This window comes from Mixophyes fleayi, chromosome 6 (genome assembly GCF_038048845.1).
Source record: "Mixophyes fleayi isolate aMixFle1 chromosome 6, aMixFle1.hap1, whole genome shotgun sequence".
NCBI lineage: Eukaryota > Metazoa > Chordata > Amphibia > Anura > Limnodynastidae > Mixophyes > Mixophyes fleayi.
Window position 1 is genome coordinate 195,719,562 of NC_134407.1, and position 17,844 is coordinate 195,737,405.

At 42.1% G+C, this 17,844-nt stretch overlaps 1 protein-coding gene across 1 annotated transcript; it reads left to right on the forward strand.

The window, feature by feature from the left end:
* The first annotated feature begins 427 nt into the window (after positions 1 to 427).
* Positions 428 to 15,924, forward strand: SLC25A19 (solute carrier family 25 member 19). The gene is made up of 7 exons (XM_075177850.1): positions 428 to 543; positions 3,633 to 3,768; positions 4,131 to 4,286; positions 4,381 to 4,551; positions 10,217 to 10,400; positions 10,937 to 11,067; positions 13,741 to 15,924. Exons 1-7 carry the CDS (start codon positions 476 to 478, stop codon positions 13,939 to 13,941), a joined length of 1,047 nt encoding a protein of 348 aa, XP_075033951.1. The 5' UTR covers positions 428 to 475; the 3' UTR covers positions 13,942 to 15,924.
* The last annotated feature ends 1,920 nt before the right edge of the window (positions 15,925 to 17,844 follow it).

The following is a 17,844-nucleotide window of genomic DNA, read 5'->3' on the forward strand; positions in this document are numbered from 1 at the left end:
ACATCACTCACACATGTACCCCCCCTGCACACATACATCACTCACACATGTACCCCCCCTGCACACATACATCACTCACACATGTACCCCCCCTGCACACATACATCACTCACACATGTACCCCCCTGCACACATACATCACTCACACATGTACCTCCTGCACACATACATCACTCACACATGTACCCCCCTGCCCACATACATCACTCACACATGTACCCCTCTGCACACACATACATTACTCACACATGTACCCCTCTGCACACACATACATCACTCACACATGTACCCCCCCCTGCACACACATACATCACTCACACATGTACCCCCCCCTGCACACACATACATCACTCACACATGCCCCCACACCATCACATAACCCCTACTTCTTACCTTTTTCTCCCCAGTGACTTCCAGCTGAACATGAGATTAGCAGCAGCTCCTGCTCTGTGTATCATGTGACCGCTGCAGTCACATGACCGGTGACGTCAGAGTGAGGTGTGAGCTGGAGGCGGCTGGCTGGTGCCCTGGAGGGAGCAGAAGGTGAGTACAGTGTGGGAGAGGCAGAGCCGGGGCAGTCCCGGGACACACGGGGCACACGGGCAATACAGGGAGCAGTGTCATCATATCTAGCCGTGTAATCAGTGTGTAGTGCAGGGTGACAGTATGATGACCCGTCTTATGGAAATAAATGACAATATGCAGAATTTTAATACAATATATTATTAGTGTGCTGCACATGCATCCCTAATTTAAAACTAAGGCACAGCCCTACAGTGGTAACCCAGTATGCTTTGATGTATTGTGGATCAGATCAGTACTGATATATCTGAAGTTGGTGCTTATCGGTGACTTTGCCAGGAGGACAATATGACAGCTCCGGTCTTAGGTTAGAAGTAAACCTTTTGCTCTGGCAGGAGGCTGAGATATTGGCCATACCTGGACTGTACATATGCCAGACACTGTGGTCACCATTAGACTGTATTGTCTCCTTCTAGAATTGGTACCTCTGGTAATAGATTTAAATGGGGTTTCTAGTTTTGGCCAGCTGATGCCACTTATTACTGTCTCTTATGTATGCAACTGTTAATGTTGTTTAGAAGTACACTACATTGAGCTGAGAACAATGTTGAGCAACAAGCGCCACTAGGGCCCTCTGAATCTTCACCTGTGGCCCCCAGCTCATTCCTGCTTTATTGTCATATTTATTTGTTCTAGCTTGTAACACTTGTTTAAAGTACATGCTAGTATGTTATTACAGATAGATGTATTTCTTTGATTAAAATTGTTTTAACTTATTACTGAGATTAATGCCCAGCAGCTTTACTCACAGCTTTACTGTAGCCCTGCAGAAGGTTACTGGGCCACACCAAGCAGTCCCTGAAACCGGCTTAGAATATCAGATTTCCATTTGAAGAAAAAAAAAAAATACACTCATGTTGCAGACATACTACACTGTATTCTCCACTCCTTCAATTTGTGTAAACATCTTAGTGTATAAGAAGCGGCAGGCTGTGCTGGGGGACAGGAGGGCATATTTTCCTTTAAAATAGGCTGCTCAGTAGAGTCTTGCCCCCCCCATCTGTTTTCTAGCCCTCCCCTGTCAATAAGGCACCTTTTTTTTTTTTTTTTAAAGAATGCCACTTGAAGAGGACTTTTCCCCGGTAACAGAATTACATGGATGCTCTCACAGGCACTCTTCAATTTTGCAAAGGATGTATATACTTTATTAAGTGTTCTCTTTTATTGCACAAAACCCTGATATCTTCTAGGCCGCTCCACTTTTACAAAATTCACCGGGCATTGCAGAATGCAGAGCTCGACAGTTGGTCCCTTACCCTCCTGCACCTTGTTGGTTTCAATCCTGTAGTTTATCTTCATAAATTATTCCAACAACATGGACAGCATTGACACAGGGTAATATCAGCCTGTCATCTGCTGTGTCCATGGCATTGGACTAGGCATTAGTTGTCTATAGTGGTGCCAGGAGATTATATTTCTTATAGTGCTACCAGCTGAAACTAAAATATCAAAGCATATAGTGTATTATTTTGTAAAGTACATTTCACTACTATCGTTATTGTTCTCTGCTACATTTTCTTTCTAAATTATCTCCATATTTTGCAGTATGTCTTGTAGTCTGAAATGAATTTATACCCTTTGGGGCCCTAGGCAAGAATCAGGTTTGGGCCCTCCACCCATCCTCTTAACACACTGGGGAATATGTGTACCTAAAGTGTGGGATAACTGGAGTAGGTAGTCATGTCAGAGTGACATGCATGGAGAACAGAATTGGATTCCTTGCTGCCCCCTGGACCTCACAGTTTCATTCAGTCAGACATCATCATATTCCCAAATATTCATGCTGGGGCTTTTAGTTCCGCAACAGCTGGCAAGATGCTGGTCTGGTCTCCCATCAAGTGTTATTAAAAATGCTATACTCCTAGTTTGAGACATCGGGGTAACTCTCTGTATATTGGTCCTGCCAGGTCAGCTTAACCAGACCTTGGAATTAGTTCCAGTTTTTGTTCTGATTGCAGTTGGATGTCCAGACACTGAGCCTCATTCACGTTAGCAAAAGACGAGGACTCTGTTTCCAGTCCTAATAGGAGCAGGTTACCAGGACTATACATCATCATCACCATTTATTTATATAGCGCCACTGATTTTGCAGCACTGTACAGAGAACTCATTCACATCAGACCCTGCCCCATTGGAGCTTACAGTCTAAATTCCCTAACATACACACACAGAGAGAGAGAGACTAAGGTCAATTTTTGATAGCAGCCAGAATAACCTACTAGTATGTTTTTGGAGTGTGGGAGAAAACCGGAGCACCCGGAGGAAACCCACGCAAACACAGGGAGAACATACAAACTCCACACAGATAAGGCCATGGTCGGGAATTGAACTCATGACACCAGCGCTGTGAGGCAAAAGTGCTAACCACTGAGCCACGGTGCTGCCCGCGTGATTGCTTCAATACTGGTCTATGTGCTGCAGTACAGTCACTGTGGGCCTACTAGAATATTGTGTCTACAGCCGTAGACTTAGTAGGCCCTGCTCACCCCATCCCCTTACTATGGTCCTGGGACTCAGTAAAAAAAATAAAAAATGAGTTGGGACAAACCAGGCCCATCGGGCACAGAAAGGAGCCTTGTGGTTGATTAGGTCTTGACTAGTCCCTGGTTGCCGGAATCTGCATGACTGGCCATTAAATTCCCAGGTTTGCTACATTATGCTATATATGTCTATTTGTCAAAATATCCATTTCTTGAATGGCGCTCTACTAAGATTTTTCTTTCTGTACTACTGGAGACACATATTCTGTACATCTTCCATTATAAAATTTATATAGTACCAGAACTGGTTTTGCTATATTCCCTAACTTCTTGTACATTTGCTTCAGGTGTGTAATATGAGACAACATGTGATAAGATCATTGTCATCAAAAACCATAGCGTGCAGCAGTAGAATGTAACCGTCTGATTATAAGAAGTAAAAGTTGTGCTTGAGGGAAGTTATACAATTGATTGAGTTAGAAGAGAAATCCTTAGAAATCATTAAGAAGAAGCCTGTTAGGCTTGTTTGTCAAGACCTCTAACACTTTCTCCGTATTCGTTTGCTATAAGGAGGATGGTGGGCTATGACCCTGGCTCCAGGGAGTGCCGTCTTTCCGTCACCGAAGTAGCGACTGCTGGGTCTCTTTCTGGACTGGTCACAAGAGCCGTCATTAGCCCTTTGGATGTAATTAAAATTCGCTTCCAGGTATTTAACAACTTTTTACAGTAAACCTAAATGTGATTTCAAATGTTGACACTTATTTTTTGCGTGGTGGAAAAGCTTTGTTATTCCATGACAGCTAGGGAATATCTTTACATTTACAATTTTTTTTATCCCATTATGTCTTATCTTAATATCTTGCAGGAATAGCCAAATCTTGTTAGTGATTTAGGCTGCTTAATTACACTATCTGGCCATGCAATACCTTGCAGTGTAAAATCCAGTTCAGTATACGCAAAAGTAGTCGCATGCTGTCTCTACAGGGGAATATGACTTAAATGGGCAATCCAGACTTAATTGATCCGCTCTGTGTGTGTCTTACCTCCTCTATCAATTTTGTCACCCAGTTGCAGATTGAGGGTGTGGATGGACATGGTATTCAGGGGAAGTACAGAGGTGTCCTGCAGGCCGCTAGATTGATCCTTGAAGAGGAAGGATGGCATGGTCTATGGAAGGGACACATTCCAGCCCAGCTTCTGTCTGTCTCCTATGGGGCTGTACAGGTCAGAGATGTTTTAGTTTGTCAAATGTTACGCATGGCGTTGGAAATTTATGTGCTGGGATCCAGCTAAAGCTTCCTGTCTTTTCATCCTGCAGTTTGTGAGCTATGAGGCATTGACTGAAGTATTTCACACCTCCACCACCCTGGACATTCGTGCCCCCTCAGTGCACTTTTTGTGTGGAGGCCTGGCCGCCTGCTCAGCGACTCTGACCGTGCAGCCTCTGGATACGCTGAGGACGCGTTTCGCTGCCCAGGGAGAGCCCAAGGTATTATTGTTGATGTTTTGAAGAACTTTTATTCAAAATTGTTGCTGTGCTGTAGAGGTCATAGAGGATGCTGCAATCGTCACTATCTTATTTGTATTTTGGATTTTTACTAAGGGACTTGTTGATAGATAACACAAGTAAGAGACACTCATATTTTATATTCTATAACATTTAAGCAGAATACCACTCTTTTTTTTTTTCTTGCATTCATAACACCCAATTGATAGGATGTTTTATTACATCTGCTGATGTATGGATGAATGCAACACTTATATGTCCCACTGGATCTTGCGTACGTTACAAATATTCATATGATTTTTGCTGAAATGGTCCTCCATATTCAAAGTGTAAAAAAAATAAATGTGTTTCCAACATGTTATATGTTCTGGATCTCTCCATATCCATACTCTAACCTATCACTATACAGAACATGTACAAATCAAATTTGAGTTACTAATGCCATTATTGGCAACCAATGTTCATTTGATAGATTAGCATCGATGACCGAGACAACACATTTGCTGGCTCTATAACTTGAAATGTGTAACCTACGTAGGTTTAAAGCTAACCTATGATGTAATGCGTTAATCCATAAGTGAAGGCACTTCTGTAAAGGCAGTCTCCGTTATCGTGATATTTTTGCCACTGGGTAGCACTATACTATTTCTATATATCTGTTTATATTTCATCATCATCATCATCATCATCATCACCACCATTTATATAGCGCCACTGATTCCGCAGTGCTGTACAGAGAACTTCACATCAGTCCCTGCCCCCATTGGAGCTTACAGTCTAAATTCCCTAATATACACACACACACAGACATAGAGAGAGACTAGGGTCAATTTTGATAGCAGTCAATCAACCTACCAGTATGTTTTTGGTGTGTGGGAGGAAACCGCATCACTCGGAGGAAACCCACGCAAACACTGGGAGAACATACAAACTCCACACAGATATGGCCATGGCCGGGAATTGAACTCACGACCCCAGCGCTGTGAGGCAGAAGTGCTAACCACTTAGCCATGTTTTCTTACAAGAACAAAAAATTCTCACTAGCAATACTGAATTTCATTCTGAAACTCATTTAGATTACCTTTATACTGAACATTCATAGAAAAAGAGAGCCAAAAAACATCCTTCAAAATACCTAAATAGAACGGGTTGGGTATGAAATGTCAACGGTCACACCATTGTGACAACATTTTGACTCTCGACTGCATAACCTTGTCTACATTTTACATGTCGACATTTTAACTGTTGATATTATGAACTTGTAGACATTCTAACTGTCGACCTTTTAACTGTGTCGACCGTATGGTGTAGACAATGGGACTGTCAACATTTTCAATGTCGACTTTTCAACTACATCCCAATGGAACACAGCATGTTTAATTCCATTCATCATGACGCTGAGCAAAGACACTGAATTGCTGAACACAGACAGTTGCTCTGTAAAATATAGATATCCATTTTTTTATTTTTTTTTTATTTTTTAAAAATTCTTTTGTTATTTGAAGTATTTTCACTATAGCATCTTTTGAAGTTTTCTTTCTATTTTTGTTGGTTTGCCATGAAATTTTCTAAATGTTTACTTGAGCTGTTTCCGTTTAGTGTATTAAATGTTGTCAGTGCAAATACCATAGTTGATCCCTACACCATTTCCACTTGCTTATTTTTTTTTGTTTGACTTTGTTTTGTAAATAGTTTTGTGAAGGAGGAAGGTAATACCTTGTAATTACTAGCTTAGTATATATGTCATAGGTAAAAACTAACTTGTCCTTAATTTAAAATCTGTTTTCCTTCACCCCCAACCTACCACTGTTTATGTTCCTGAGTTTTTGACACCCTACTTTACAAAGTGGTCACGACAATCTTTGTTATTTATTTTGTTTTCATGATAAACAACTATTGCAGAACGGAGGCACGAGTGACCACTAATTCGGGTGAAGGGGGAGGTGGCTGACTCACCTGCGCTTGTCGCCATCCTTGTCTCTCCTACTTGCAAGTGCCCCCCAAGAATTACTCATTGTCTTCAGCCTTTACCATGGGAATACATCATGCAACTTTTCTTCTCACGTTTGCTTACTTTGGGGAACAACTATTTTCTTATATTTTTAAAATTAGTTTCCGTTTCTACCTTTCACTGTCACAATTTTGTGCCTCCCCTCCCCCCCTACCCTCTTCCTAAGCCTTGCGTCCTAGGCCGCAGCCTGGTCAGCCTATAGGATAGTCAGGTCCTGACATTAGTCTTGTATAATAGTGTTGTCTGGAGAAGAAGGCATCCTATGCAACATTCTTGTCTGACATACCAATCACTCTAAGGAGCAGAGCCTTTCAATCTTATCTGTCAGTATGCTAGATCTAATCTGTAGAAGCAAGAGTTGTCATGGGTACAGTGTAAAACCAGCCACAGGCACAGAAACAAGCATAAAAGAAACGCACATTTTTGTATGACACTCAGCTGCAATGTATGACAGCAACTGCGTCTCCAACACCACAGTATAAATGCATTCATTCAAGCAGCACCATCCAAAACAAATGTCATCTATATGACATTTTGTCTAAATCGGAAACTTTTATTAATATGAAATTGATAACATACCTTATATAGCAAATCATGAGTCAATAAATGGCATTTGATTATACATTGTGGACATTAAGCATAACATTCCATGAAAAACATTAAATTGCACACACAAAATGGACAACTTCCGCCACCCACTGTGACGGTCACACCCTGGACCTAGCGTTCTCCCATCTATTTTCCATCTCCAACTTCTCCAATTCTGTCTTCCCCCTGTCTGACCACAATCTCCTGTCCTTTACCCTCTCTTTACCTCTTGCCCCCCCCCCTCTTCCACCCAATGTCGCTCGCATGCTGCATCCTATCAACAGCATTGACCCCATCATCTTTGCGTCCTCACCTCAAACCCCTCCTCGCTCCCATTTCTTCCCTATCATGGTCCAATGCCGCTGTCACTCTATACAACTCTCCCCACTCCATCAATCTAAACCCCAACTTTGGCGCTCCCCTCTTACTCGTCTCTTCCAAAAGTGCTCCTGCTCCACTGAACACCAATGGAGGAAATCCTGCTCCATTGCCGGTGTTCTCCCCAGCACCTATTTCCTGGGTGCTCCACCCGGCTGTTTTTATTTGCACCCGGCTCTTGGAGCCCAACAGAGTCCGATTATAATAGAATAAACCCTTGTTTCTCCTATTGGAACAGGCATTATGTGAGTACTACAGCCAGTGTGTGTTAGACCACTCCTCACCAGTCCTGGCAGGTGTGGGCAATAACCTCCAAAATTTTTCAGTAGTATTGTAAACTATTACAACTGCCTCCATCCGGCTAATTCTTAATGCCACCCGACTGGCAAAATAGTCTGAGGTGAATACTGCATCTCTGACTTCATCCACTTTACTTTCATCCTTTCCTCCTACTACTCTGCCCTCTCTCTTGCTAAACAAACCTATTTCACATCCCTACTCTCCTCCCTGTCAAATAAACGCAATGACTTTTCGCCACCATTATTTCTTTACTGTGTCCTCCCCCACCTCCTCCCCCCTCGTCCATCACTGCTCTTGACTTTGCTATCTACTTCAAAGACAAGATTGACTCTATCCATGATGATTCCTGCTCTTTCCAGACTTGCCCCCCACACCCTTCCTCTCTATCACTCACGCTGCCACCCTTGTAACTTTATCTGAGATTCTCACTCTGCCTTTCGTCACCTTGCTCATCTCGTTAACCTCTCTCACTCTCCACAGGTATCTTCCCTTCGGCCTTCAAGCATGCTCTCATCCCCCCCTATTCTCAAGAAACCTTCCCTTGACCCATCCTCTCTCTCCAACTATCGCCCCATATCTCTTCTTCCCTTTGCGTCTAAAATTCTTGAACGACTTGTCTTCAGTTGTCTGACTCATATATTCTCTTTTCCCACTTTTTTCTTGACCCTCTCAAGTCTGGCTTCCGTCCCCTTCACTCAATTGAAACTGCCCTTGCTAAAGTAACAAACGACTAATTCTCAGCTAAGTCGAAATATCACTTCTCCTTCTCGTACTCCTCGACCTGTCTGCTGCTTTTGACACAGTCTTCTTCCCACCACCCTTCACTCCCTAGGTCTTCATGAAATGGCTCTCTCCTGGTTTGCCTTCTACCTCTCTGGCTGCTCTTTTAGCGTCTCTGCTTCAGACTCTTCATCCCCCCTCTTCCTTTTTCTATTGAAGTTCCCCAAGGCTCTGTCCTTGACCCTCTGCTCTTCTCTCTCTACACCACCTCTCTCGGTGAACTTATTCAATCATATGGCCTCTAATACTACCTCTATGCTGATGACACACAAATCTATCTTTCCTCCCCTGACCACTCTCCCGACTTCCTAACCCAAGTATCTAGCTGTTTCTAGGCTGTAACTATCTGGATGTTACAGCTCTTCCTCAAACTCAACATCTCTCAGGAAGCAACCAAAATCCTAGTCCATTCACTCGTCATTTCTTGTCTCGACTATGCAACCTCATTCTCACTGGCCTTCCTGACACTCACATTACTGACCTTCAATGCATAGAGAATGCTGCAGCCAGGCTCATCTTCCTCTCCCAACGCACCTCTTCCGCTACCCCTCTGCTTAAATCCCTTTCCTGGCTCCTATCCATTTCAGAATTCAGTTCAAGCTACTTACTCTCACTTACAAAGCCCTTAGTGACACATCTCCCCATTACATCTGTGACCTTGTCTCCTACATACCTACCCAACCTCTCTGCTCTGCCTCTGACCTCCGTCTCATTTCACCTTTCATTAACTCCACCCATGCTCGCCACCAAGATTTTTGCCGTGCTGCCCCCATTCTTTGGATCTCCCTACCCCATCTCACTCGTCTCTCCTCCAACCTTCAGTCCTTCAAACGCTCACTCAAAACTCACTTTTTCAAGCTCTCCTATCCTACCACCTCCTAACCATTCTGTCCATCACCTCCTCTTCCTTCGTCTGCCATCTCCGTTATCTCCCAGCTGTTCCTACTGTCTCTCACCACCCCTCCCTCTAGATTGTAAGCTCTCGTGGGCAGAGTCCTCTCTACCTATTGTCCCATGTCTGTCTACTGTCTGACTCCCTCGTACGTCCTGTCATGTCTTTTGCTGCACTTTGTCCCCATAGCATTATTCACATTCATCTGTGTTACTTGTATGAATTACCTCATATATTTGTTACTTGATTCTGTATCCAGCGCTACGGAATCTGTGATGCCTTATAAATAAATAATAATAAAAAAGGGGAGAACTAGGTAAGGTGCACATAGCAAAGAGAGGAGAGGGCAGAGGGAGTAAAGTGCAATTTCCTCAAATTAAATGTGTTAGTATCAAGCTACCTATTAGAAATCTACATATAATACTAATTATAGTTACCGTCTGTAGTAGTCCCCAACAGTTTGCTGCATAGACTTTCATCGCCCACCAAATATCTTACCTGTGCCCTCAAAACCCATGTGTATAAACCCTAAGAGGAGTGCTTTGTCGTGTTATTTTGTAATGTCCTTCTAAAATTAAAGAATAAAAGTAACCCATTCATTTACCAGTCCAGCAAATGTATTGTGTGAGAGTAGCTGATAATCTTTATGCCTTCATCCTACGAAGTGACACAAATCCAACCCTATGTTCCTTCCCCAGGTGTATAGGACCCTGCACAATGCTATCGTCACTATGTACAGAACAGAAGGAGTCTTCACATTCTACCGTGGCCTCTGCCCCACACTGCTGGCGGTGTTCCCTTATGCTGGTCTCCAGTTCTCCTCCTACAACTTGTTAAAGAGGATCTGGGAATGTTTGTCCGTACCCAGCCAGGATAAAGGAGGTAGCTAAAAACTGAGCTAACTTTTGGTTTCGCTGGTCTTTAAATGATGGTTGGACTAGTCAATGTTCAGTAATTATTATTTTCTTTTAAAGAGAGCTTTTTTTCTGGGCTTGGAAGCATAGTGGAACTAAGTAAAGGGGGCTACAAAAGAAGTAGAGATGGCAAACTGAAAAATAACCAGAAATTATATGTAACTAGTGTCTGATGTGCTAGTGCATTAGGAACGGTTCTTTCTATCTACGGCCATACTTGATTCTTTTTCTTTCCCTGGTGGTGGACAACTGTTTCAGCTCTTCTGTATCATATTAGACTCACTTACTGCTATCATGAACACCCAGTAAAGGTTCATCAATTCCACCAAATATCTCAAAATTAAATTTTTAAACATGTAGCATATTTAATTCTGGTGACTTTTAATGTTGGCGATAGTGTAATTAAAGCATATTTGTTCACCTAGTGCTCTTCTTCTTTTTCATCCTTTCTCTCTCATTAAATAGTTGCACCATTAACTATATTTCTCACTTTTGATCTGCAAGGTAACCTGAAGAACTTCCTGTGCGGCAGCGGGGCTGGGGTCATCAGTAAAACCATCACATATCCACTTGACCTTTTCAAAAAAAGACTTCAGGTTGGGGGCTTTGAGCAGGCAAGAGCTGCCTTTGGAGAGGTGAGTAATAGCGATGTTTGCAGGCTGTGGGTATTCTCAAATATGTGTGTCATATTATCTACAAAGAATGACCAGGTGGCCAATGCAGACGGTCCATCTTCTGTCTCATTCCAGCTTTAATGATCCTGTCCGAGGTTTAGGAACCTCTTCTCTCTAGTTCAACATAGATGATACAGTACAGTACCACTGACGATAGTCTCCAGTTGGCCATTTCACTACTGTGTCTTCAGCTGCTTCCTTGTCTGCTTTATATGTGTGTTGATCTATGTCTACATTTCACTTTTCTTCTATTAATATTATCCTTAGTTGCCTACTCTGCTGGAATGTCCGGGAGACCCCCTGAATTTTTGGGAGTCCTCCCGGACTCCCGTTAGAGCAGGGCATCCTCCCAGTCCCTGGCCACTTCATTTGTCAAGTGCTGGAGGCGGGGCTCAATACACGATTATTCATGTGTCATCGTGGACCCACCCCCTGCTGTAATAGGTTATAAATTGTGATGGCAGATTTAGCAGCGGAGCCAAATGATACGATTCATTGAGCCCCGCGCCCACTTCCCCCCTGTTGCTTTATCCGGTTTATGTGTGCCTCTTTCCTTTGTGTATGCTGTCTTTGCAGTTCTCTTTCCTCTTATAATCTTTGTAACTTTTACTTCTATTAATTTATCTTGATGTTTAAGTTACTCGTAGTCACTTCTGTGTTGGTGCCTGGCTCTTCTGTGCAACTACCGGTGGTGTAGTGCTGTGGGAATAAGGGACTGTGCAAGGCAGAGTCATTAAACTTGAACTATTTATTACTGAAACCTTAAGACAGTCAGCTGCTAGCAACCATGACTGTCTGTCACCTTTTATTTTAACCATGACTTCCTTGGGTTAACCATGACTTCCATGGGTTAATGGCATCTCCCTGCACCCAGATCCTTCTTTAGTTTGATCCCTAATAGCGAGTAATTGTGCTGCAGGATCAGTGTATCAGTGACCCCCTTGGGCTTGTTGATCCATTCTTGACCTTGAGGTTATCTTCCAGCCTGTAGCAGCTGTGTGACTGGTGTTTTTTCTTGGCTTCCTTTATGTTTGCTGCTGAAGAAAGAGCCAGGACACTAGTTCCCTTTATTCACCCATAAACAAACCTGCTCTAGGTGTGATTCACAGTTTAGTAGAACTGGTTTATATTTGGCAGAAGAAGATCTTGTGGGAGGAAGAGCACAGAGCTGATCTAAAGTGCAGCCCTCTCAAACTACCATTTAAATGTACAAAGAGAGAAGAGGGCAAAAATGAAAGCCTGGAAGGACCCAAAAGATAAAGTGAGTGGAGGGGAGGATGTGCCAGTGGTAGACGATTGTTCCTTCAATGTGTGAACTAGGAGACTTACAGGCACTTAGTAATAGAGCGCATACAAGATGTCTTATCCTTGCAAAAGGATCAAGATAAATTGGGAGAATGGGCAGTAACAAGGCAGAAAAAGTTAGATGTGGATAAATATAATGTTATGTATTTAGTTGCTAAAAATATGCATGCAGCTTACACTTTAGATGGATGAATCTATGATGGGGTAGGTTTAATTGTAAATTGTGGACTTAACAATAGCACCCAATGCCAACAAGATCTTGTCATGTTATATATAAGTGAGGCATGTACTTCAGAAAAGTATAATTTTGCTCCTTTATAAAGCACTGGCGAGGCCTTCCCTAGTTTTGAGCACCAATTCACAAAAAAGGATGTCCTGGAACTGGACAGAGTGCAGAGAGGGGCATCTAAATTAGTCCAGGGTGTGGAAGATATTGGTTATGAACAAATGTCTGTATAGAATATAGAGAGGGCTACTGGCATTTAACAACACAATATGTTAATCTACGGAATTGTCAACCGAACTTCATCTCAGATTCCATCCTGGTAGATCTTGCTTCTAATCTTGGAGGATACGTTTCCTGTCATGACCTTTTTATCCTCGTCTGTCCTGCTCCTTATTGACCCAATCCATCGTCTACCTTTCTATTTGCTTGTGTCTATTCCTGTGTGACCACTCTATGGATCGCCTGGTCCAGCGCTTAACCTTCTCGGTTCCTATCCCTGGCCTGTTTGTTGAGCATATCTTGTTCTTTGTCTGACCAAATCCCAACCACTGAACTCTAGCCCAAAAGTAAAGACCATGATGGACTGGTTGTAGTTACTAGTATTTGAGTACAGAGGTCTCTATCGGGCAGCTGCTGTATCTGAAGACTCAGAGAGTTGGCTGCGGATCTCAATGTATTTTATATTCTATCACAGGGGTACCAGTAGAAATGTACATACTGTTGTTTACATGTGTCGATGAAAACTTGTCACCTACTCCCATAAATATTCTGAATTTTTTGCTTTTCACTAGATTCCCCTGTGGTACATGTCCTCTCTCTTCTGTCGGCCAGTGTACGGTTTTCCTATAAATCACACTGTTCTTCTACTTTTAAAGTCCCTGTTTGCTTACTATATTTCAAGCAAAGCATTTCTACCTGTCCTCTCTCTCTTTTCGTCATACTTAGATTTCCAGTTAGCCTGTCAACATCACGTCACTGGTTAATAGATGGCTATAAGTGTTGCACATACAAACTTGCCTCTTGGACCTTACACTATTATTCCATGCACTATAATCCTGTGTCGAGGCATCCAGTCTGTTTATATGTGACCTCTGTTCCAACAGGTCCGGACGTACCACGGGCTTGTGGACTGTGCACGCCGCATACAGAGGGAAGAAGGGTTCACTGGGTTTTTTAAAGGACTGACTCCAAGCCTGCTGAAAGCTGCTGTTTCCACTGGACTCACCTTTTTCTGCTATGAGATGTTCTGCAATATGCTGTGGAGTTTGAAAAAAGCCAGGACAGCTGAACAGGAGAATAAATGAAGGGGGATATGAAGAACAATAATAGTATCCATTGCAGATGGTGATGAGCTAGAGCAACGTCACAGCAGCCTTTTCCCCTTGTAAGAGTTGTCTACTAGTACTACCACTCCTACACGGGCTGTCTGTTATATACCTCATTATACAGTATACAGGTTCAAGTTATGATGCGTATTTCAGAAAACTAGGTCATAATACGGTTTATCATGTTCTCTTTGTCCCCGTGTAACCACATTCAGTGTAAATTCCTGCAGATTGCTGGGACAGACTGAGATTTCTAATTATAGTTTTCATTTTTAATTGTAATCTTGGGAACTGAAGCAGATTGGTGTTACATGAGGGTTTTATATTTTGGGACATGCTATGCACTTTTGTAATTTGTATAAAATGCCAACCATATAATATTGCCTCCGTATTGCAAAAAAAACCTAAGAAACTTTGTTTTCATATGTGACCTTACTGATACCTTGATATGTAATGGCATCTTCTGTATGTAAACTTCCTATGTCATTGCTGTAGAAGGACTAAAAACAAAAAGCAGCCATGTGCCGTTTTATGGAGATGCTAAGGACAGGTTTCTGCGGTTTTGTTCCGTCTTTGTTACCTAATGGATAACAGAGCACACTCCACGTACAGTGCAGTATAATGCACCTGATTATTAACAGAGCACACTCGTGTCCACGTACAGTGCAATGTAATAAACCTGATTATTATCAGAGTACAACTGAGGTTCTGTGCTTGAGCCCTAAACGGGTTTACAAAGTTATTCCATAAACTAGCAGCATGCTTCTAGTCTGATATCCAACATCCTCCTTGAATCAGGTTTTTCTTCTTGTACTATCGGAACCAAGCATCGCTCCTACGTTCTGTCCTTCTAAAGCATCTAACCGAGTGTGCAGGCCAATCCAGAGATAACATAATCCTGATAGGAGAATTTACAGCAACACCTGATGTCACATGAACATTATTATGTTATGCCCCCAAATGCGCAGGCAACTTTTTGTCATTAACAATTTATCTTTTATTTATCTATTATTATTATTATTAGTATATTTTATTAATATAGTACCACAAAGGGTGCTCAGCGCTGTACATAGAGCATGGACAAAGCAGGAATGGCGTACAGGGCAGGAGAAGAACAAATTGCAATAAAACCAACTCGGCAGAGAACAGGTGCATAGGGCAAAATTAATTCTAGAACACTTAGAACTAGGAAAGGGAAGGAGGAGAGGTGAGGAGAGAACTAAAGGCAGCTGAGCCTGGCCCAGCAGTGTGGGCGGACTGACAGGATCAGAACAGTGATGGAGATGTGAAGGCAAAGGGAGAAGAGGGGACCAAGGGCAGGACCCTGGTGTAGAGGTGCAAAAGCGAGGCTGGGGAGCCGAAGGTAGAGGTAACAGAAGAAGGAGGGCACAAGGATTAGAGGGCCCTGCTCGTGGGAGCTTACAATGTAAAGGAATGGAGCAGACTGACAGGAAGCACAGAGTGGGGTGTCAGAAGTCTGAAGGGAGAGATTAAGAGGAGCAGAGGAAGAATGAGGGTAAGGTACACTACGATAGTGAGGAAAGATCAAGAAGAGGGTTAAGTGCTGCTGAATACAACTGTCGGGATTTGGTATCTTCCCGGCTGCCCATAGGAGCCCATGTCCTGTAACGACAAGGTATTGCAGCTAATGCGCTCTATGCGTATTTCATTTAAGAGAAGCAGATGTTCTACCTAGAAGTGGGACAGTGGAAACCTCTGCAGCACTACTAATCTCAGAGTTCTGTTATATTTACTATTATACAATAAAAATACTTTACTTTTGGGGCTACGCGCAGCCAGTCATGAAAGTTCAATCAAAATTGTTTCCATTAAACACAGCCTTGTGTATAATATTGGTAAACTTAGTACTGTATCTGCCAATTTTCATTGAAGTGTTATGTTTTAAAATGGGTCTTAAATTCTTGAAATAAGTTATTCATTTTTGTAGCTTTTGCAATTTCTATTTATCCGCTATAAATATCTGAATTTTTTTACTGAATGTAAACTGCCTGTTTATTTTACCAAAATAACCGTTGTTCTTTGAAGTTGGTTAACTACTCCCATAAATATTCAGAAGTTTTTGCATTTCACTTGATTCCCCTGTGGGATATGTCCTCTTTCTTCTGACGGCCAGTGTACTGTTTTCACACTCCACATTTGCCTCCTGGATTTCAAACTTTGAGGAGGTCTCTGTACATGTCAGGACATTGTATGTCCACTCAACACATCCTAAACTTGTACACACTTTAGTTGAGCTCAGCAAGACTATTGAACTGAATTAATCCTGCTGAACATGTGAAAAGCACAGAAGCACTTTTATTTTTTTTATATATGCTTTTCCCATGTCTTTGACACACTGGGCAAAATACCACTCCTTGAATGGATATCATCATCATCATCATCATTTGTTTATATAGCACCACTGCTTCTGCAGCGCTGTACAGAGAACTCATTCACATCAGTTTCTGCCCCATTGGAGCTTACAGTCTAAATTCCCTAATATACACACACACACAGACAGAGAGAGACTAGGGTCAATTTTGATAGCAGCCAATTAACCTACTGTTTTTGGAGTGTGGGAGGAAACCAGAGCACCCGGAGGAAACCCATGCAAACGCGGGGAGAACATAGAAACTCCACACAGATAAGGCCATGGTCGGGAATTAAAGTCACGACCCCAGTGCTGTGAGACAGAAGTGCTAACCACTTAGCCACTGTGCTATCCGGAAATACCGGAATCTACATCTTACGTCACACGTGTAGTGCAACCTCTCTATGACACTTAGTTCATACATATAATTTGTATTTTTAACTAAAACCAAAAATGTTTCATTAACTATAATGCTCCAGAATGATTTCAGATCTTTTGCTCAAATGAAAACTCTTATTATAAAACTTGGAAATTATACTGATTTGCATCAGTCCTACAAGCTGACTTTTTGTTGGCTGCTGATCATTTTGAAAGTGGGTAGTACATAGTGTATTTGTCTATATATTACTGATGCCAAATTTGTGGTGATCCGTTGCAATACATTGTGGTTTTTTTTGGTGGGGGGGTCTTTAGTGATTTATACGTAAACTGGAAAAGATTAAAAGGTTCCCACTGCTGTTGCATACTTTACTGCTGACAGGGAATATTCAATATTGATCCATTTTGGACCGTGCCTATCCTCTGACCCACCTGTTTGAAGCCACCAAGAGGGACTATCTTTCCAAAACGGGGTCAGTTGTGGTCAGGGGTCAGTGTGTTTTTTTTAAGGGCTTGAACAAATACATGCTTTAAAGTAACATGGTGTAAGTAATAAAATGAGCTGACATCCTTCAACTGGGTCCTAGAGAAAATTGGAGAGGCTTTATTAGCTAAAATTAGGTAAAATGTAAATTTATATATATATATATATATATATATATATATATATATATATATATATATATCTTGAGTCAACTGAGATAAAGTTGACATTTGTGGCATTGAAGCTTCATGGTCAACTTGAGTCCTAGCTGATGACTGTGTTCTTGGACTGTGTCACTTCAAATGAAAGAACTGAAATCGGGATGGTTCACTATTTTGCTGTGACACTTGCATTCTGCTTACCTGTCACACAATTCTGATTAGATATCTAGATGATTTTTGAGTTCACTCCACTTTAAATGACCTCTTATTGCCAAAACCTCAAAAAAGCATAGTCACAGCACTGTGTTTTTAGTAAACCTCTACTGTGTATCACTCTAACATGTGAAGACTGTTTATCTCTCTGCCCATTAGGGCCAGTTTATAAAGGGGCCAAGCAGGATAGGCACCATAAGACTTATTAGTAACAAGGTGGTCCCTAAAAGTGCTTCCGTCTTGTTTCTGTAGTGTCTTCGAAAGAACCGAGATCC